General features: G+C 40.6%; 1 protein-coding gene across 1 annotated transcript in view; it reads right to left on the bottom strand.

Moving 5' to 3' along the window:
* The window catches only part of ABCC5 (ATP binding cassette subfamily C member 5), a 44,046-nt gene that overhangs the window by 4,080 nt on the left and 17,003 nt on the right, over nucleotides 1-22,963 (bottom strand). The window contains 30 exon segments of the mRNA XM_032697581.1: nucleotides 110-269; nucleotides 931-1,120; nucleotides 3,346-3,435; nucleotides 4,732-4,918; nucleotides 6,229-6,357; nucleotides 6,481-6,634; nucleotides 7,179-7,308; nucleotides 7,645-7,670; nucleotides 7,673-7,790; nucleotides 8,825-9,009; nucleotides 9,691-9,796; nucleotides 11,558-11,619; nucleotides 11,622-11,700; nucleotides 12,355-12,422; nucleotides 12,425-12,557; nucleotides 13,075-13,147; nucleotides 13,765-13,821; nucleotides 13,823-13,880; nucleotides 14,008-14,086; nucleotides 15,302-15,360; nucleotides 15,363-15,447; nucleotides 15,449-15,538; nucleotides 15,540-15,616; nucleotides 15,619-15,652; nucleotides 17,464-17,571; nucleotides 18,194-18,342; nucleotides 18,846-18,993; nucleotides 20,319-20,392; nucleotides 20,395-20,491; nucleotides 20,606-20,839. Of these exon segments, the coding sequence (XP_032553472.1) occupies nucleotides 110-269; nucleotides 931-1,120; nucleotides 3,346-3,435; nucleotides 4,732-4,918; nucleotides 6,229-6,357; nucleotides 6,481-6,634; nucleotides 7,179-7,308; nucleotides 7,645-7,670; nucleotides 7,673-7,790; nucleotides 8,825-9,009; nucleotides 9,691-9,796; nucleotides 11,558-11,619; nucleotides 11,622-11,700; nucleotides 12,355-12,422; nucleotides 12,425-12,557; nucleotides 13,075-13,147; nucleotides 13,765-13,821; nucleotides 13,823-13,880; nucleotides 14,008-14,086; nucleotides 15,302-15,360; nucleotides 15,363-15,447; nucleotides 15,449-15,538; nucleotides 15,540-15,616; nucleotides 15,619-15,652; nucleotides 17,464-17,571; nucleotides 18,194-18,342; nucleotides 18,846-18,993; nucleotides 20,319-20,392; nucleotides 20,395-20,491; nucleotides 20,606-20,839 (3,239 nt within the window).

Raw genomic sequence — 22,963 nt, 5'->3', positions numbered from 1 at the left:
GCAGAAGCTAGGATGCCCGAGAGCTACCACCTCAACAGGCACATATTTGAGTTCAGCTATAAGCTGATAGATTGCTCAATCCTTCTTGCCTTCTTATAGTTTGACTAACCTCACAGTGCCACTGAACAGCACAGGTTCCTGAGGAATTATGGAGAGTTTGCTTCGAAGATCTGCCAAACCAATGTCATTTATTTTCACTCCATCAATTTTAATGCAGCCTCCAGACAGTTCAACGAGACGAAAGAGTGCCATTCCAAGGGAAGACTTCCCTAAAAAGGAGGCAGGAAAAACAATACTGCTGTTTATACAGAGTCATGGCAGTTTTCAGATGAAATAGATTTTTAAAAGCTGTCCATGTGTAAGAAAAATATTTTAAACTACCATAAAGTCCTGGCAAGCAATCCCAGTGTTTAAACTTGTAAGCAATTGTAGGGGCAGCTCTTAATCTGTCCTCACAGAAGCCACCTCACCCCTCACTGCCAAAACCTTGCCATATAAACCCAATACAGCATTATTAATTACTTAATTTGAATCTCACAAACAGAGGTTTTGATTCTTCCCAGTACAGACTTCTAAGATAGTTTATAGCTAAACCTGGCTGCAGCATCAGTACAAAAAACTTCTAAGAGTCAAATAAGCTGCAATGAACGTAGGTAACATTCTGTGCTGCTAAGTAGTTTGGGGAGTTAAACATAATGAACATACTGGCTTAAGCATAGTAGGATATCACTCTGATTTAAATGGAAACTTATTTTCACTATTGTTTACAGGTATCTTCCTTATGTATGCACATGAACAGAATCCACCACTGAGACTGCTGGACTAGTCCTGTGCAACCAACAATTTATCCAAAAACAGGAGAACCAATATGACTGACCCAATCTATTCTTTTAAAGTAGTAATTTAACTCTGCTGAGTGCTTTTCCTTACCTGAGCCTGTCCTTCCCACAATGCCAATCTTTTCCTTCGGTTTGATGGTAAAGGACACTTTTTTAAGTACCAGAGGGAGGTTCTCTCGGTACCGCATCTCTGCATTTTCAAAAACAACTTCACCTTCCTGTGGCCAGTCCAGAGGAGGAGTTTTATTCTTAATTCGAGCAGGAGCTTCCAGGGAAAGTGTCTTTAAAAAAAAATAAAAAATCAGAAGTTCAGTTTCCAGTAAACAAACCACCAGAAAGGAAAACTATCAGCTGCAGCTTTCAGCAGTTCCTCCCTGCAGACTCAGCCCAGATCAGTTCATGGCAGTTTCATGACAAGCTGTGTGGCTGAATGTGGGCCCAGTGGATCAGGAGTTTGCTGTGTTATACTGACCACTGCCTCAATAATGACATCAGTCCTTTTATACAACAGTGTCTTTCATCATTGGAATTCAAAATGTATTTTAGGCCTATTATTTATCAGCACAATCCTATTGAGTTTTGTGTCACTCTAAAGGCTGGATGCAGAATCTGCTGCATTTCTATGCCTCATTTGCTGTGCTGTGCCAGTGTCACCGTTGTTGATCCTGACATAGAAGAGAATGCCCAAGTGACACATTGTATAAATGTCACCTTTTCCTTCTCCTCATGTTCCCCTGTCCCATTAAATCACTGAGTCAGTCGCCCCCTTCCAGCTTGCTCACTTCTGCTATTTTATTCTGCCCCCTAATAGGTCCCTCACTGAGCAGTTCACCGACTAAACAGAAAAGCAGAACCTCTGAAAGCCAAACACAAGCCCTTATAGCATGTTTAGAGTGAAGCCAAGGTCACTTTCCCATATTTGGCACAAGCAGCCTCAAAGAATGGCAGAAATCAAGTCGTGGGATTCACCTTGAATAACTTTCAAAGTAAAATCTCCAAATGAACCAGGCCCTGACAACTCCTTTATAGTGTCTACAAAAGAGAGATCTCTACAAATGCTATAAAATAGCATTTCTGGAGCATGATTTTTCTCATTCTAATATAAATACTTAGAACAGGTAATAAATTGCCCTCTGGAGATACCCATTTCCTACACTGACCATTGAGAGATCCCTCAAGGACTGTTCATGGACATCTGCAGCATCTAGTTAGAGGCAGATTAATTGTACCCCAAGGGGTTGAGAAAAACAGCCATCTGCTACAATAGTGCTCCAGTTCTTTGAGCTTGGTCCATAACAGCACCTCAAACCCTCACTGAAAAAAGCCAACCCTGGACCTTGGTAAAACCCAGGACCTGCACATTGTTCCACTGCTCACCCACCCCTTCACTTCAGCTTCAAACTAGTTTTATAGTTTCATAATAAAAATCACAGATAGTGTTGCCCTAACACTGATATGAAATTATAGACATAAGACATAATTTTTAAAAACCCCAAACAGCCTACAACTGTAGGTTTTGCAATCTAAGGCCTGCCAGTGATAAACCCATCCCAGCCCAGTGAAAGATAACAGGTAGTATTTGGCACAGTTGTCAGCTTGTGTGGTCACCACGTCTTCCATACACAGAAATTTTCTACTTAGATGCCACAAGAGGATTTATTTATTTAACTGGGGGAGTGGGCAGGTTGGGGGTTTTCTTGTCTTCAGATTAAATCCACGGGCTACAAAAATTCTACAAATATCAAGTACTGCATAGCCCAGATTTACCAAACAGATGGAGATATCTCCCTCTGAAGTTCACAGGGAACATTCAGTGACAAAACCTTTCACCTCACAGACCAGACCCAGTAGAAGGCTTTCCCCTGGCTGCACTTTCCCCACTGACCTACGCCCGGTTCTGCAGACACAAATCCTAGCTACAAAGAGTCACAGATAATCAAAACAGCTTGCTAAGCATTTAGCCTGGCATACTTCTCATGTTTAGCTGAGCACATTTGTTGTGTTTCCAACAAGAGCAATTCCTTGATTTTTCAAGCATACAGAAATATGTTATGTAAGACAGCTTGGAAAATGTAATAGGCTTATTAGGATGTAGCAGAATCACATGTAGATAAAGTAACAGTTATCTGTGTTTAAATGAAGGAGTTCTATTAGGTTTGGAACAATGGATGCCAGAAAACCATCCTTTTGCTGTAAGATATTGTACTGAACTCCCAGTTGCCCCTTTCACACACTCCACTCTACTGAGAGTTCCAGAAAACTTTCAATATCCTTATGTAACTCCAGTGGTGCCTGTAAGCTTAGTTACCTACCAGCTCTTGGGCCATTCATCCCACCAGTGCTTACATATGTGCTTCATAAAGCAAACTCACTCTGCAGTATTACAGCACAAGCATTAGTGCCCTTACAAGATCAGAAGCATACATTCTGTACTAAGGCAGATTACAGCAGCATAACAAGCAACAAGAGATTTCACAACAGGCAGTTGAATGCATTACAGTCCTACCTTGATATAGTGGTCAATTCTCTCCACCGAGGTGAAGCGAGCTTCTGTCTCTGAAGCAAGTCTGACTGTAAACTGGAATAAGCCTGTCAGCTGAAGAAACAAAAGAAAACAAACACAATTTTTTAGATAGCTGTGATTTATTATGGAATTGAAAGATGAACCTACTGGACAGTGCAGCCAGTGGGACCAGGGCAATGACCAACCCCTCGTACTCAGCACTGGTGACACCACATCTCGAATCCTGAGTTCACTTTTGGGCCCCTCACTACAAAACAGACACTGAGGTGCTGGAGCATGTCCAGAGAAGGGCAGTGGAGCTGGTGACAGATCTGGAGCACAAAACCTGGGAGGAGTAGCTGAGAGAGCTGGGGGTGTTCAGTCTGAAGAAAACATGGCCTAGGGAGGACCTTCTCACTCTCTCCCACCACCTGAAAGGAGGTTATGGCCAGGTGGGGGTTAGTCTCTTCTCCCAAGTAAGAAGTGATAAGACAACAGGAAATGGCCTCAAGTTGTGCCAGGGGATGTTTAGATTGGATATTAGGAAACATTTCTTCACTGAAAGGGTTGTCAGGCACTGAACAGGCCACCCAGGGAAGTGGTAGACTCCACCAACCCTGGAGATATTTAAAGACATGTAAATATGGCACTTGGGAACATAGTTTAGTGGTGGGCTTGGCAGTGCTGGGGTAACAGTTGGACTCAATGGTCTTAGAGGTCTTTTCCAACCAAAATGATTCCATGACATTTGATACAAGTACTCTTGGCACTGGGCACCATATAACTAAGGTGTTCAAGCAAGTTAATGTAACAGCTGATTTTAGAATAATCAAAATTTATGAACCACTTGAGAAACCAGCAGCTTAGAAACGTTTCCCAAGAGCAACAGCTTTAAGTACGAGCTGCCTAAGCTTTTTAATTTCACCTCACTACCACGAGGAGGCAGAAGAGGCCAAACAGCAGGTCCAACACCAGCACTCCAAGCCTGCAGCTTCTCTGACTCAGCGCTGAATGATGTTTGCTGTGAGAACACGCTGCAGGCAATACATTAAGATATTAGTTTGGCACGTGCCTGATGTACCATCAATCCTATCTCTGGAAATATCCAAGAAAATTGCCATTTTCAGCATATGCCTCAGTTTCTACTTCTTTGTTTAAAAAGAAGTAGCTTGCCAGAACAATAGCCTTAAGAACACAGGCTCCTCAGAATTTGTAATTTGACTGCTAAAGGTCATGACTCCGAATTGCTTTCCCTTGCATTACCCAAGGAGGTAATAGTATATTTTTCCATTCTAGTGCATTAAGTTTTAAGTGATGTGTTTCTTTTACCTATTAGCAATATCTATATTAAATGAGAAATTAAATACTACAGTATGTGGACACACTCACCTGCACAGCGTATGAGATAGCCAGCCCAGCATAGGCAGGAGGGATCTGGCCATGCATTAAGACAATCATAAGGCCAGTGGTTGTGATAAGAGCAATGCTGATAATGTCCAGCCTCACAGCCAGCCAGCGCATCGCACAGCTGAACAGGTAAAACGGCGCCTGATTGTCATCCAGGAGCTCCTGGTACCTGAAACAGATACAGGAAAGGTTAGCAGACTCCATGAGCCCGGTGTTCTACAGATACCTCCAGTACCAGAGTTCAGGATAGGAAGGCTCATCATTGACAAAGTCTCAAACCAGGCCACGAAAGCAGGGTTTGCAAACTTCCCTGAGTAATGTCAGATATGGACTTAGCTCAAACTCTCAAAAGTCACATCGCAGAGTCTCTCTGCGTACAACAGTAAATTATACCAGGGTGAATCAAAATCAGGGACATTACATGCACTTTCACCACAACTTCATCTATGCAAGACACTCCAGAAGATGCTCACTGGCTACATATTACTCCATGGGTAACAGCAGCAGTGCTTCAGAATATGTTATTTTACAGACAAGTATAAAAACAAAGTCTTGATAGAACTGGTGACACTAACTAAAACACATCAGTAACCCCTTAATTTACAATCCTGATAATGCAGAGCTGAGAAAGTATATTTAAGGAGAGACTCTTAAGAGATTCACAAAGCCAGTAACTAGATTTTCTGATCATCCAACTCAATCACTGTTGCACATGTGTGCAGTGCTTTAGTGCTCAAGCAACCAGCAATGCCAATGGACTGCTATTTGCACCTCTACAACCTTTCATTTAAGCTGGTGTAGCAGTGCCTCTCCAGAGCTTCTGTGGCAATTCTCCCTGCACTCCCACGCTCTCGGTCTCATGACTTTGCACCTGCAAAACCCTGATACTATTACAGCAGGTTCTCATGGGAAGCAAATGCCACTTACATGAGAATGTTTTGCTTTCCCTCACTAACATTTGTTTTGAAAATTTTATTTTATACTGGAGAAAACCAAGCACAGAGCACAAGGTGGCCACAGATCACTGAAATAACTGATAGATACTCTCCAATTACACACGTGCACGGAGACAAATAGCTCATCAATACTCCCACTGAGGTTTGGTTAGCATGCCTTAGGTAATGCTAATAACATCACAAGGAGAAACAACCCACAGAATGTGTGAGCAGGACCTGATAAAAAGCACATACTAGTAAGGGAAAAGCATGGTCAAAAAGTTATCCTCTCCATTACCATTGCCACCTGGTAGAGAACTCCAGAGGAGGGCGTTCACCTGGGACCCCACCACTATTCTTTCCCACTTGGTTACTGGGGAGTTTTCCATTCTTGTTCTCCCTCATTTTTTCCCAAAAAAGTAACTTTCACTCTCAGAACTAATGATGCCATCAGCTATAGACCCATTAATAAATCTTTCTGAATGCCAACCCTGTTGCACCCTGCTTTATGCTCCACCAGTCTCAGATGGATATCTAGACTGACCTGTGCAGAAATTCCTGCCCTTTGTGGTAGGCATGGATTGTAGAGAGACCCTGGATGCTAGATGTAATGTGAGACAGGAATGGAGACTGTGTGATGTTGTCCAGACGCTTGAGCTCCCGAATAAAGACTCTGGAAGGAAAGAAGCACTTTAAGTGACGTGTAAAACTACCATATGCCAACCACTACATTGCTGCACATGTACTGGAAGGTCAAAGTATCTGTACTTTTGGTCAAAGCAGCTGATGCACTTACCTAGACACAACATGCAGAACTGTGAACAGGACAATGAGGGGCCCCACTGCCACCAGGAACCAGGGGAAAACCCCAGAAATCACCCCCACACAGAAGAACACAAGGATGACGTTCTGGATGAACATTTCCGCTTGAAATGGCAAACGAACATCAACTGAAAAAGATGGAGGGAAGAGAGGAAGATTTTGAGTACAGAAAGCTAAAACAACCTAGACAGAGCAATTCAGTCCAGCTGTACATCATCATTGACAAGGACAGTGATTTCATGGCTTACTCAAATTAAAAATGTACATTTTCATTAGGGTGCTTTTACCCTGTGAGCTGCTGGTAGTTTTTCCAATTATTCCCATTTGCAGAAATAGCACTGATGGAACTCTGACCTAATTACCACCACTGCTGCACATCAGCTTCACCCTGATGTTTTAGGTCGCCCCTGCATTAACTGCTAAGAGCCTGTGTGCAGCCTGTAGGTACAACAGCAGCTGCACATTTTCTTCTTTATAAGAGAATGGACAGACCTGAAACATCAGCTGCCTTCTATCATCATAACCCAGGTACATCCCAATTCCAGCTCTGTCTATTACAAGTACACATTTGCTATAGGGTACGATTACACAAACAGCAAGAGACTGGAGAGTATTCAGGAATTAACTGGGAGATCTGAATGAGGGATTTACAGCACACACAGTAAGAGATACCTTCATCCATGTCTTTGGAAAACCTGTTGAGAATCCTCCCAGTGGGTGTAGTGTCAAAGAACTTCATGGGACTACGCAGAATTCGTCGGAAAAGCTCATCATGGAGCCTTGAGGATGCTCTGAGAGTTCCCTGACAATGTAGAAAACATCGCAGTGTTATAATGGGGTGTTTGCATTCCTGTCACTGCATCTTCTCTGGCCACCAAAACATTCTGCTCAGTTTCTCTGTCCAACCATAAGGGGTTTCTTATTGCCTTCTGTGCTTCCAAACAACAGAAGGAAGTTCTTAATTTGGGCAGAAGTTTAGCAGAAAGCATGGTGCGGCCCCAAGAGATGACACAGAAAAACCATGATTGACTTCTTCTGGTTCAAAAGTCTCTCTTGGAGATGACCAAAGAACCACAGTGACAGCACTATACAGGAGCAGAAGGAAGGGGGGATAGTAAAAACCAGCATCGGCACATACCTTTACAAAGACCACACCACGAACAGCTTCAGGATCAACATAACTGCCATAGACAGTGCATAGATGCCAGCATAGTAATGCATGTGAGGGTTATCTTTCATACTGCTGCTTATGACAGTTTCATTTCCCAAAGTCACAGTGGTGTTCTGCAGAAAAATTAAGATTTCAGTGATTAGCTGAGTCAAGGACTAAGCATGTACACATTACATGAGGTAGAATTTTACTGTCTTGTGTCCTCTCCCACCATATTTGATATTTCTTCTTTAAAGTATTTCAGTGACCTTTGAACACTTCTGCAATTTTTCCCTGGCAGAGACACCCGACTTGCAGATTTGTAACCCTTGGACTTTTTCCTACCATATCTTTCAAAATACTACCACAATACCTACTTCATTTGATTCCTAACCTCTCATTTCACACTTATTTCTTGTGTTCTTCTGAACAATGCTAGATATTTGCATACTACCATTCCCACTACACAGCAATATTCACCTTGGATAGGTTCAGTCTTCAAACTGTTGTTTTCTGCCAGTATGTAGTAAATTCTTTAAGGTCACACTGTCATGCATTTTCATTCTCTCTTCTTATTTTTCATCTTTGAGAATGTTTAAGGACCCCTCATTGCTTATTTTAATATTGTTGGCCATCTGCACTTCATTATTTAATCTCTGAGGTTATTAGCTTGCTCTCTGCATCTCCACTAAAAAGTCTTGCAATTACATTTAAATGCAACAAGACTTGCAGTCAAAGCCCTTAGAGTGGGAAAAATCCCAAACCATTCCAGGTCATCAGAATCCGCAAAGAAATTCCCCAAAGTCATTTGACTTAAAGCCATATTTTAACAAGATTATCCTGTTATATGTAAGATCATGTTCAAACAAAAAAAAACACTAAAATTAGCTTGTTGGCCCCTTTCACATTTTCACTTCCTTTTCTTAAGACTAACCAAGACAAGGAACAAGAGGGCAGTATAAAGCCACATGAGCTCTTACATCTTTCTTATTACTGGAGCTCTCTTATTCTTGGAGAGTAACTCCCTAGTGAGATCACCTCCTGGGGAGCCTGAGAACTTACTTAAATTAGGAAGCACCATTTGGTCTCATAATACTGCTTGGGATTAGTCTAGCTGAGCAAACCCCCTGACCATTAGACACAGGAGTAGAAAAGTTATTTAACTTACTCCACTGCCTTGCTTGATCCAGAAACTCAGCCACCAGTTGCTAAAAGCTGTGCTGCCCACATTCAGCACAAACAGTGCCATGATGATGAGGAATGCAATTGGGCCTCCAGCTGCCTGAATGTAAACACCATAAACAGACCAGGGGACAGAGCCTTTGCCTTTCTCTTCCAACTGGACCAACTGGCCTGTGAAACAACAGAGGAAGAGGGATTGAGGAAAAGGAAGCTGTTCCATAAAACTGTAAATTTGAGAACATACACAAAATTAGTAATTTTCAAACTGTGCAAATTACTGTCAGAAACACAGACTTTACTTAATATGTAGAACTCAATGGTTCAAACAGTCTTTGAAAAAGTCCTATTTCCTCTGCAGAATCATTTAGTCATGGTATGTCTGAAAAAGTATCATTAGCACAGACTTAAATGTTAGGCTGGTATCAGCCTCACTATTACTTTTTAAACCCTGAAGTTCAAAGTTAACATTAAACAGAGAACTACAGAGGTCAGACCTCCCAGTTCTTCATAGATAAATGCCATGTTCTGCCTGGGCCTCTGAGTGCCAAGCTATACACATTGCCCTCTTAGGATAGGAGGGAGAGGTAGTGTGGGAGACAGGACACAACCAGCTCCTTTGTGCCGGTGGCATCTGACCAGCAGCAGCCTGATGGAACTCAAAAACATTGTACAGGCACCCAAATTTAATGAGTTAATGAATGCTCTTTGCCCACTGCTTGTGTCCTATCAACCATGCTGAGTGACTAGGATTGAGACAGCTTTCAAAACCTTCACAATACACTTTTAAAGGAAATGTTTTGAGCTTACTGGAGGACAAAATAATTACAGCCAGAAATTTGATTACATAGTTACCCTCCTCTTCCTTCTTTACAACTTTCTCCTTCTTCACAGACCCTGTTTTGGTACTTTTATCCTGGGGCCTTTTCAGCGAATTGCTTGTGTTCTTCTTTATATTAATCTGCAAGAAAACAATGACACTAAACATATCGGAGTAATTTGCTTTGACATTTTCATATCTGAATCCAAACTGCTAATAAGCTGCCTCCTAGGGACAAAGGCTTTCAATAGCTTAGCATTCATGTCAAGGAGGAAATTAACTTTGCTGTTATTACAGATAAGTGCCATTGCTGGTGGATTACGTTCTCCTCCTCTATCAACCTGAACCGCTACCAACCTGTATTAGGAGTGTGCAAGGTTAATTCCCAGAATAAGTGACATTAGGAGCCTACATGGTAAAGGAACGACATTTCTACTACTGAGAGAAAGTTACAATCCCCTTGATCCTTGTAAAAATAACTGACAGGTTTTTTAAGAGGCTTTTTCCCCCCAAACACCCTAGTACTTCAGAGACATTTCTTGAGACCTTTCCTAAGAACAAAGTCAGGTTAACTTATCTTCCAGAAATGAAGCATCCAAACACTAAACTGCACACACAAAACCACTGTTCTAAAGCCAGCCATGCTCCAAGTCACTACCTATTCAGAGACAGACTATGTTAACCAAAACCCTCTACACGCCAGCTCCAGGGTCATCTTCCCACACTTTATGTGAGAAGAGACATCTCACATATCAAACCACAGAGAATCTAAACTTGATCATCCATTTATTCTCATCCCACAGGGAATGCAAATTAATGCTCCTTCCATGAGCTAGTGTTTACAGAGAGACACAGAAGGTCAGCCAAGCGTGCAGACTGAAGAACCTCTTCTTAACTGTTATTACATTAATCTTAAAGGGGCAGAACTATAATCTTCATGCCTCAAAGGATATGCAGAGCAATGCATTATATCCTTTTGCTTCTTTCACAAACATCTCCCAGGAAAATATTTCACCAAGCACCTTCTATATCTGTATTTCTCACAATGCTTCCTTCTCAGAGACCTTTTTTCTTTTTGCAGATGTCCACAACTTGTGAATAAGGAGCCCCTTACCTCTTAAAAAATAAACTGCTTATCTACTTTTAATCTCTTCTTGCTAAAAGAAAATGCACACAAAACTTAGAGAAGTAAGTTACTATAAAACAAAAGGCAAAGGTCTTTACTGCAGATTCACTTCAGAAAACAAAGAGGAGAAGGGTAGGAAAAATTAAAATTGCTGAAATTTAAATGCTTGTTGTACTGAAGGGTTCTTGTTATTTTCCTAGATTTTTTGCAAATACTAAAATACTGAACACATATCCAAGTTTGTAGTTACACATCTTTTAATAAGAGTAGTAGTGTCAATCCACATTTTTTTTCTCAAAACCCCCTAAAACACAGCATTTTTAGTTACGTTTCCAAAATACTGTCATATTAACTTTAGACAAGTTGTGTCACTTCAGCTGTGCCTCAGTCACACTCCACCTAAAAAATAGTAAACAAGCCAGTAAGCATTTTTTTCAGACAAAGGTTGTTCAAGGTCTGTGCTAATTAGAAGTAAATAAGGAGTGGGGTGTACAATAAGAGGGATAAACTTCCTGCTCTGAGCATCACCAGGGGAGACACTACATATTTCATGATCAACTCATGAGCTCGTTGGCAGAGTCCTCTCTAGTACACATTCCCTAAATGAACTGTTACTGCAAACACAAAGTGGTAATGAAGCACAGATTATTCTATAAGCAATCTAGTGGTCAGATCAACACATATGCGAAGCCCTTTTCCAGTCTTCCAACCATATCACTTGATTCATCTCATCAGAACAGTCAGTATTCAGAGCACTTTAAGGTAACAACAAGTACCTCAATATGTGGTGTTTCTCCCAGCTGTAGGCTATTAAAAATAGTTGCATAATCCCCATTTAATTCATGAGTTCCTCATGACTTCCTCGCTCAGTAATGCAGCCTTCTTTCATGAAGATCACTTCATCACAGTCAACAAGATACTGAGAAAATGGCAGTAAGAACAAGTCTCTGTCATATCTGATAATCAACACACTCCCACATAATCCGTCCCCTTTTCCAAATTCATAGATGCTTGTACACAACACCTATTCCCATGTAATAGACATCTGATTCTCAGAGGTCCTGCTTTGACCAGAGCACAACTGCTCACACAACACAAAAAGTGTTTATGTTCTAACAAAGCAAATCTCTTACAGAAGACATGATTCAGGATACTTAACACTGCAAATACTGGTAGACTATGTACTAATATTTCTGTGTACAGAAGATGGCAAAAAACCCCCACAGAATACATCAATTCTGATTTTCTGACACCAAATCTCTGTGTTTTCTGATGTGATGAAATAGATTTATAGCACGTTAGCAAAAGTGGTTTTTGCACAGGATATTTATTTCTCTGGTAACTTTTCTTTAGCCAAGTTTACCAGTCCCAGTCAGACACCAAGCAGCACAGATATCAGATAAACAATTAGACTGTGCTCAGTGCATATTTGCAAACCTAGTTTGTAAATGTAAACTATTCTACAGACAGAGTCGTGCTGTTACAGGTCAAGGCATAGAAATCTGCAATATGAAAGCAACCGATTAAACATCATTTCAAACAAAGGCCAAGAAAGGTATGAGAGATACAGTACCTGAAGCTGATGTGTGATAAAAAGGACTGTCTTTGACTTCAGGTGTTTCCTTATTGCACTGTTAAAATGTGATTTCCAACGTGAGCATCTAAGGCACTAAGGGGATCATCAAGGATGTAAATGTCCCTGTCACTGTACAGGGCTCGAGCCAGACTGATTCTCTGACGTTGTCCTCCACTCAGGTTAGCCCCTCGTTCACCAATCTGCAAAGAGACACCATTATTTTATCTCTGCAGCAACACAGATACTCAGAGCTTAAGAGGTGACCAGAATGAAGCAGATCATAATATATATATACATATCCATACCCCCATAACATTATATATGAATACATATAATTATAGTTTAGGTGTCCACTTTGTGAAATGTGTTAGACATTCATACTCAAGGTTAATATGCTTGAAACACGGGAGTACTTTTTTTGCTTATTTTACCTTGGTTTGTACTAACATAGCCATGGCTTTTTTCTTAGCTACTTTCAATCAAGTTCCAATAGGTCTGACTAAGGCAGCTAAATTTGCAACATGATAAAAAACTCCCAAACTGTCAATATCTGAGCAAAAAACATGGCCCAACACTCAGCAGTACAGGGCCTGCATAGTTAAGCCCAGCTTAGCTCATTTGCACCCAGACTGACATAGCCTCAACTACAGTTTAGTCTGCCAAACCAGAACTCTTTTCTCCATCTACTAATTCGTTTAGTATAAGCACAACACATACCTCTGTCAGGTCCCCATTTGGAAGAATGGCTAGGTCAGGCCTTAGACAGCAACCATTCAGCACTGTATTGTATCTGAAGAACATTCAGATAAATAGTAAGAACGTGCTTTTTCCCCCCAATTATTTATCTAGCACAGCATTACCTCACTTTCTACACTAATAGCAGATATTACAACAGCCTAAACCAAATCATCTGCCTTGGATTCCCAGAAGGAAATCAAGAATAATAATTAACCACCTATTCAGAAACATTGTGAAGATAAGGAGACAATTTCTTTTCCAGGGATAGCTGGCACAGGCCACAGGAAAGGCCCCTACTGGAGGGGGGCCATGGAAGATGCCAATACATTGCAAACAGCAGTTGTTGTGGTTTAAAGAGGGAAAGGCCAGGACAGCAAGAGCAAACATCACTTCAGTGCTGCTCCGCAGCAGCTGCCAAAACAGAGGTCAGGCAGCACCCCAGCACAGGATACAGCCTCAGTGCTGATCAGCCATGACAGGCACACTGACAGCCCCCAGACACAGCAACCATGTGCAAGAGAGGCAGGCTCTTGAATGGACCTTAAGGCAGAGAACAAACCCCAGAAGGATATATAGGCTTTATCTGCAGTGTGCTCTGCATTACATTTTCCCCACACTTAGGCCAAGAATTACTAAGCTCTCATGAAAATCAGAAACAGTCTGACAAACCTTTCTTCATCATATTCCTTGCCAAAAAGAATGTTGTCTCGAAGTGTGGCGTTGAGATCCAGGCCTGCTGGCCACATATGCGAATGTTCCACTTACTGCAATGCTCCCTCCAACAGGTCATCTGCAATTACAGATAAATGTGAAATTATGCTATTCCATGTTTAGAATAGACCTCATCTACAGAGTGCAAATAAAATGAAATAGGAAGATGGAAGAGAAGAGAAGATTAGTCAAAAACAGAATTTCTCACCTGTCCTAAAATTGCTGAGATCAGTGAAGTTTTTCCACTCCCCACACTGCCACAAATTCCAACAAGTTTTCCCCTAGACAGAAAAAAAAAAATTATGTACTCATTTCTTACATTCTCCATCCCTTTCAGAATTTGGACTACCTTTAGTACCTCTGAGGGGAGAAGTAGACACTAATAACGCTGGAAAGGGACAGAACAGGTGAAAAAGCAAGAAGTCAGCATTTTTAACTCTCAAAACAGCACAGAGTGAACACTATCCCACAGTGAAATAAAACTGAAATCAACCCCTACAGCTTACCAGGCCTGATACAGGCCCAGAGAATCAATCAACCATCTGAACAGAATGCATCAAGATGCTTCTGAGAGTGGTAAGGAAAGATACAAAGAGGGAAAGTCTGAAAGAAAAGCAGAATTAGCGTACATGGGTCCAGTGAAACTCCCTGCCTGTGAGATCCAATTTGCTAAGAAAGGGTAGAATTCAGTTGCTTTGAAGAATTTCTCTGTGATAAAATGGGTGAGTTGTTACCCACATTAAACAATTAATTTATCAAAACTGGGTTTTGTTCCTTCTGTAAAAAAAGGTAAGTGAACAAAACCATTATATAGCCACTTGTGGAAACGTTGCTGACCTCCTCTTGATAGCAAACTTCTGACAGAAAACTAGCCTTTAGGTTTTCAAGTAACTGTACCCCTTTGTGATGTAATTTTTTAAACTATCTTCTTCTCAAAAGTTCAAAGTAATACCCATCTTGGAACGATGACTCCAAATGCTTCTAAATTCTTGAAAATCTATGTCCTTCTACTGTACGAAAATTCTCAAGGAAGAAAACGGCAGATTCTCCAATGAAAAGTACTGTTTATGCTCTATTGGAATACCTAATTGCCTAAAATGTTCAGAATATAGCTGAAACCCTGCAAAATTATCAAACCACTGCAGGAACACACTGCCCACCAACACCCCCCTGGTACCCCACTGCCCTGTGGATTTTTCAGCTCAGTGGCTCATACGCTGTACTGAGAGCTGCAAACCCTCAGCTGAATGTGGAAGCGCTACAGCCTGCCCTTGTTTTCACAGGCTGTTAGCAAAGATCTAGTTTGTTAAAATGGCACAGCTGTTTACAGCAAGATCAGACACTGCATCCTGGATACTGCAGTTGCCATGGATATTACAGGGAGAGCACAAAAGCAATATGCTCCATTTCATGTGAAAACACACAGCTCTCTATTCCAAGGGACAGCTAAAATGAGGCCTTTTGAAAGCTCAGATTTCCTCCTTTCTTCTCTTACCTTTTCTATCTCCAAGTCAATGTTGTAGAGAGTCCTCTGAAGCCGAAGGTTAACCATTGGATGATTTTGTGCTCCTCTTCAGGGCTATGATGGTCATCACTGTCCACTAGAAGATGGCCCTTCTGCTCTGCCAGCACAGCTTGCTGTTCCCTCATTCTGCAGCTTCATTTTCTCTTTCTTGCCCTTGGTGACTTTCTTGTCTTTTTTCACTTTGGGGGTCAGCTTTGGTGAGCTCTGGGACGCTGGCGTGGGAGAAGTCCCAAGCCAAGGTAGCATTTTCACCCTCTATCGCGGTGTGAGGATTGGCTGGTTTTTCTTTATCATATGAACCTCTTCCATTAGAAATAAACTCTGATAGGAGTTGGTGAGAGGAGGTGTAACGATGAGACACCTGATCAAGACTGGGAACAAGCTTACGGCACACTCACGCAGCAAAACCATCAGGCTATATAGTAGGAGGAAGCTGAAGAGCAAAAGGTAGCTCATTAGTGTAAACTAACTCCAGGTCTGCTAAGTGGCTGGGGCATTCCTGGTGTGTGGAAGCACTTAGATACACCTCAGACTTTCACAGAACTGCAATACTCTGGGAGTTTGATATGACAGGGGCTTATTCCTTCAACACTGTTTGCAACTGCAGCTCTGTAAGCTCCAGATTATAAAAACACATGAGGTAGAACACATGGGTTGGAGAGGAGAGGTCACTTTGAGGCAAAGTGACTGACTGTCCTGCACACCAACTCATTAGGAAAGGAGAGGGAATGGCTTTTAACTTCAGCCTTTAACCTTCAACTTTTATGCTGGGAAAAAGTCATCTTGCACAAATGTAGCTGACCTATCTTGGGCTGCTTGACAATAAGAAGTAAGTAATTAGGTCCACTGTATCATGTTTTCCACCACATCCATCAGTATTTACAATCAACAAAGGTTAGGAAGACATTTTTCACACAGTTTAATTACAAGATAAAATGTTTGCCACTTACATACTTTGTTTTGAACTAAGAAGCCTTTTGTGACTAAAAACTTTTCAATTCTCCGCCTTATTTACTCCTGCAATTGCTATGCCTGCATCACACATTCATAAGAAAGCTTATACTCATTTACAGAGCCAGAAAGTCGGTTACATTTATACTGTGATGTGAGAGTATTCCCACCTTGTGTTACATTTCCTACACAGATTAAACAGTTTACAGTCAAACTGGGAGATAATACAATTTCCCCTCTCCTTCTCTTCTCTCCCAAAAAACTCCCTCTGGTGCACTTGGATTTAAGAAAGGCTGATTTAGGGCAACTAAGAAGATGAAACAAAATTGCTCAAAAGCAATAGGATCTCAAAATCACTCTACAGATCCTGTTCTTTTCAGACAAAGGTTTGTTTCATGAATGCATTACACAGAATTCATATACCTGTCAATGCCTAGGAAAATCTCTAATTTGAAAACTGCTATTTTCTATTCTAAAAATTTCCACAATGTGCAATGCACTGTTATCTTCAGAAGAGAAGAGACAATAAAGGTCTATTCTCTGAATTCATGAAGTACACACAGTGTATTCATCCTTCAGTCCTCATGACATAAGACTGTTCATCCATTATAAGTATTTTAAATTTTCTGCCATAGTTTCTGTTTTGTCAGATCACAACTGCATTTTATCCATATAATGGAGTTTCAGTCACTTAATCTGGTCTGGAAATAAAAATCCTCAGTTTTTCATGACCACAAATAAAACCCCAGTAGTTTGGGCAAAGTTGCCTACAGAACTCGTGACATCTTCAAAAAAAGAGTTTTATTAGCAAAACATGAAATATCACTGCAGACGTGTTGCACTGTCTTTTCATGCAGATAGTCTTAAAAGGGAGTTAAGAATGATTATACTGTGAGCCACCAAGTCCTGCACTCTATCTCTCACTGTGGCCAACATCAAAATCCTAAAATCATTAAATTAGAATTCTTACACTGGTAATATTATTAGAAATCTAGTGAAGGATTATTAGAAGTTTATCTCTTTTGAAGAATCCAATAATTTGGAGTGCTAAGTGTAAAGAAAAAGAACTCCTCAATCGTTAAAAGTCACATTACCTCCCAAGGTATCTACTTTTGCATCTACTATACACATACAACACTCCACATTTACAGTGAAAACTTCAAGGCCAAATGATTGCTTACCTTAAATCTGTCAACAGAAACAGAGGCCTCAGATAGAGACTTCACTGAGAACGGAGTTACTTTGAGAGCAAAAGTCATTGAGTTAAAGACAGTGACCACTGTGAATGCCTAAAAATGAGACAAGAAAGAGAATCCCATTTGGATGCCATAAAAGCTCCAGCCTTCTAAAATCTGAAATGTCACAGCAGCAATTCAAAGTTGTAGAAAAGGCCCAATCCAAAACTAACCATTTAAATACTCAACATATTCTCAAACAGCAGGAAAAAACAGATCTACTCAACTCTTTCTCCAATGCTTTGTAAAAGACCAAGACAGACATCTTCGGTGTTTGTAGGTCTAACAAAAGCAGCAGCTAGCAAATTCTGCATTAATCTACTACTTGTAAAGACACAAGTTCAAATCTTGTTTTTAGAATTCGTGCTGTTTGCATCCAAGCACACTGCAAAACAAATACATCCAGTAATCCCAGCGCCCTGTCTGAACAGCAAACAGGAAGGCTCATATACATTCAAGTCAAAACCTGTTCTGAGGAAGGTCAGGACAAAAGAGCACTGAGAGCTTTTTGTGAAAAATATAAGACCAGACCTGCTGGTGTCACACCCATCAGATGTTCACTTCTGTGAGCAAGGCTACAGCCTGACCATGGGGGCAAGCCACATGGGAAATGGCTTAGCAGAAAACCTACAGAAGCGATAGCATAAGGAATATTTTCAACAGTGCAGTGAGTTACCTGAGCTGCTGTAAGGTCATAACCAAGGATCATATGGACAGAAAAGGTCACCACACTGGCAATGACTACAACTATGGGAGCCACTCCCACAGTGATGCTCTGGAAGTAGCCCGCACGCTCCAAGATTTTACGTTCCTCCTCACGAATTTCTAGAAATATAAATAGGGGCACCATACTTAAGTATGATTTGGAGGGTACACATACATACAACAGATGCTGCCACAACATTATAAACACTGAGTAAAAGGCCTAACTCTAAGCTTTAGTGTTTATGACATTATAACCTTCTCATAAAGACAGCAGTTATAAAGAGGAAACTATAATGGTCTGTAAGTCTTCCTGAGAATACAGGCGGTTTTTTACTTTATTTAAAAATAGAGCAGCCAGCACATTTATTAAGTGACAAAAGAGGAACAAAATTTAAAAATTTAAGATTAGTGCCAAGACACAAACATCATTATGCTAGAAGGTGAAATTTTAGAAGCAAGTCTGTTTGTCCAACCCGTTGTGCATAAACACAGGAAGCTCAAAGGAACAGTGTTCTTATACTGCACGTCCATCAGCATCTATGGTACAAAGTCAGGATACAAGAGGCTACCAAGTAATGGGACATCTGCACAAAAGGAAACAGTTACAGACTGTGTGAACTCACTTTGAACATTCTGAGAAAACGGTTTGACCCAGGCATACATTTTAATGAATTTAATGTAATTAAGAACTTCGTTCATCTTTTGCACACGCTCGTCTGTTGTTGCTACGCATTTTCTTCTGAAATAAGCTGTGAGGCGCGATACAAACATCTGAAACAAAGGCAACACCATGCAACATTAATGGCAACTCAGAAAAAGCAAGTGCATTCAACTCCTAATCACCAGAGAACACTAATTTTGAATCTGAAAAAGGGATTCAGGCACAGGGCAAGGCAACTGTTGTTCTAACATAAAACATAGGCTTGAAACACCATTGATATCCTCCCGCCCCATCTGCACTGAGCACTAGACTCATGATAGCAAATTTCAACAACAGTATGTGAAAATAAAGGTGTGTGCTTTTACCAACATTGAATAGTACCTCCAACCTTTGTTGAAGTTTCTGAAGGCACAAAGATTACAAACACATTAGCCTAAAGACACACCAAGTTGACCCTCATTGCAAATGCACTTAGAACCTATTTTAGCCAACCTTTCAACCTGGTTCTTAAGGCAAAAGAGCAAGAAGGTCTTTGCACAGCCAGATCAATTTCTACTCTCTACCAGTGCTAAGAAGGTAGTAAAATAGTTTTAACATTTTTACTACACCAATCTAAACATAAATAGTTGTTTATGTGTTTTTAAGTACCTGCCACTCTTACATTCATCCCATTCGTAGTCTGAAATTCAAACCTAACAAACTACTTTAGGAAGCTTTCAGCTCTGCCCTTCTTCATGCTCCTGCAAACTCTTTGAAGTTCCCCCATAAATAGAGAAGACTGTTGAAAAGAATTGGAAAACATGATCAAACTCCACTTCTCATTCCCCTCCAAAATATAATTCCCATTGTGTAATCCTTACTTTGGCCAGATATATTGGACCACAGTGAACCTCACAGTATTCAGCCTCCATGCTTTATAAAACACATATTATGAATAGAATGACCAATCTTCAGCAGACTTATAGGCATTTTAAAGGCAAGAAGATTTTGGCTTGAACTAGCCTATTTCACAGCTTGGCAGAGGCAGGAGTAACTCATCAAGAACACCCTGAGCCAGATGTGGTGCTTTTCAACACCTTCTTTGAAATCAAGAACAACACTGTTCATGCAACACGGAGCTCCTGTAAGCAAGCTGGAGGCCTCATGTCTTTCCAAGCTCAACCACAAGCACCTGAGCGTTCTGCAGTTTAATTTAGGTATGCATATTAACCTCAGCCAAATCTACCAGCTTTCCTATCTCCATTTTCTAATTTTAGAATTTTGAGCTTTCTGGTTTCCAAATCTCTGCTTCATGCACCATCTTTAGAAACACCTTCCTTAACATGCAGTGCCATAAATGAGCTAAATCTAGCACATTTCAACACCTTTTATTCAGAACTACACATATGTCTGACTCAAGAAAAAATGAAGCAAGTCTTAACTCTTTCCAACTCACCATTGCTGGGTAGAAAAGGATGAAGACAGCGGAGCCCAAGAAGCCTGTTGGACCCAGAATAATCACATTATAACCATTCCCAAAATGGCCACAATAGGGCCTCCAGCCAACAAACTGCCAACTGCTGCAGCTTCAAACATCCTCTGACCATCATTGGAACATACATTTATGAGCTGAAAAATAGACACAACACATCATTTAGATTTAGAGGCACAGCTCATTCCCAAGGGAACATATTGCACATCCCTTTTCACACTGCAGACTTCCAAAACCATGCTGCAACTTACCTCTCCAAGAGACTTCTCCTTGATGTTCTTCAGCTTAAGAATTTTCTTAAATGCCATTGTCAGGACAGCTCCACGCAGTCTAACCCCCGTGCGGTAATTCAAAGCCCAGGTTAGCGCCAGGGACCAAGATCGCACAACTTCCGTCATAAAGATGCCAAAAACTAAAAACAAGCTGTACTGCAGGTTGGACTCACTCTGTTGGGTATACTCCAAAAGGTGTTTCACAACGAATGCCTACAGGAAGAAATGCAAGCTTGCATGAGCACCCCATCATCTCAGAAGACCATGCAACAACTTTATGTTAAGTTAGAAATAAGTAGGCTACTCTGCTTTTAAAAGAGCCATTTGAAATAGAAAGCATCTTCTTTCCAGAAGTAAAAGGTGTCAATACAAGAAGTACTGTAACACAAAGCCCTGCTGAGAGCCAAGCACTGAGTCAAATTTAGTAAGGAGAGAGAGTTTAATTTGGAACCATATTCCTCGCAGCACGCTTCTAATCCTCCGTGTCTTCTAACTTAACATAAATGTGTCAGTTAGCTGAAAGCAATGCATTATCATATAGAAGAGTTTTAAAATATAGTCACTACTTATACATCTGGACACATTAAGAAACATTCCTTTACGTGACATTAAAACCTTTTTTACTTTATCTTTGGTTTGCTTCAAACGTGCTTATTTGATAAAAAGGAACAATGTACCTACAGTTGTAGAGGGGAAGAGTGAGAAGGACATTTGCAAAACATTCCTGGAAATAAACATCAGCAGTTTAATAGTAAAGAAAAAAACAAGCACAAGGTACGCAATACCACAAATCATTGGGGATGGGGGAAAAAAAAAAAAGACAAAATTAACCATTCAATCCCTCCCCATACCCTCTCCCCCGCCCCAAACACGTACACTTTACCTCAGTAATCACATTTCAAACATCACCTGCAAAAAGAAGACAGCCCCCAGAACCACCAGTTCCCACCTCCAGCTCTCCGTGGTCCAATGGCACAATATAACATCGTACAACTCACAACCACCAGCATTAAATACTATTGACTGCGAAACAATAAGCTTTTATTTGAAATAAAGTGTCATTTTAAATGGTAACATCTCAAAAACACTGTACAACAGGTAGAGCATTGTGTACACATACAATCTGCACATACAGAATAATAATAAAGGGCTAATATCTAACAGTCAGTTTTAGCTTCTAACATAAACTAGATTTGAAACTACACACAAAATTAAAAAGATACAAAACAAAACGGTATTTGTTCACGAAGTCCAAAAGAAGTCAAACTTGCAGGTACCAACAGAGGAGGCTTCTGAGGCTGCACAAATTCTGAAATCTGGTTTCAAAAGAACTCTACAGAAAGGCTTCACATACAGCAAAAGATTTCCTAGAAAGCTTTTCAACAAATGATGTTTTAAGATACTGGTGCTTTTGATATACTAGTACAGAGCAGAGAATTACCTTTGCCCACATAAAAAGCAACAAAAAAATCTGAGACCGAAGAAAATATTTGAGAAGCCTTTCATATCATAGTCCATTGAAGTCCTCTTGGCTAAACCATGTGTTGCAACTAAGAGTTCTGTATAGTTTGAAGAGAGAGGAAAAAAACCAAAACCCCACTACTGCAGCAAAGGTTTTGATAGCTACAGCCCAGCACCAAATAACAGAAAAAAATGGAGATCAAATTCATCTGTTCTGAGGAAAATAATTCTGCATATCAGAACCAAGGAAACATGCTGTAAATAATTTGCTCTTTCTTTTTCACAGGTGTAAATTAAAGCCAGATGTCCATCAAGTTCTAGAATGGCCACTGAGAAAATTTACATACCGATCACTGAACAAATGTGAGGAGCTCACATTCCCGGATCTATTGCATTCCAGCTTTCTCCTGATTGGATTTAATTTTACATCAACTGTTTGGATCACAACTGCATACAGTTGGTTTGCAGCTACTATGGAGATTACTGACTTCTTTTTCCAGTATTCAATCCAACATATGCAACTGAGTCACTGAGCAATTGGGGTGAAAATCCCCCTTTTTCCTCACGAGCTGTAACTCAGCATGGTCGCAGACTACAAGCAGTTTCTCGCACACCACAGCATTGCTGAAAGTCTCCAAGAGAGGATGTATAAAGATAGCAGATGTTTCCTGGGGTCTCATTCCTCCCAAAACTTTAGTGTAATTTTGCAGCACTATTTTACAGATTCAGCATCTCTTGTGATGAAATAGAGACCGGTTTACATTATAACCAATTTTTTTTTTGGTCCGGAAGAAAGAAAAGAGGAAACAGCAGATTAAAGAATTTGAAAAGGGAGGGGAAAAAAGTCACAGAAAATTAACATTTACATCTGAACAA

Source organism: Chiroxiphia lanceolata, chromosome 10 (genome assembly GCF_009829145.1).
Source record: "Chiroxiphia lanceolata isolate bChiLan1 chromosome 10, bChiLan1.pri, whole genome shotgun sequence".
In the NCBI taxonomy this organism is placed as follows: Eukaryota; Metazoa; Chordata; class Aves; order Passeriformes; family Pipridae; genus Chiroxiphia; species Chiroxiphia lanceolata.
This window is presented reverse-complemented; position numbering and strand designations above follow the sequence as displayed.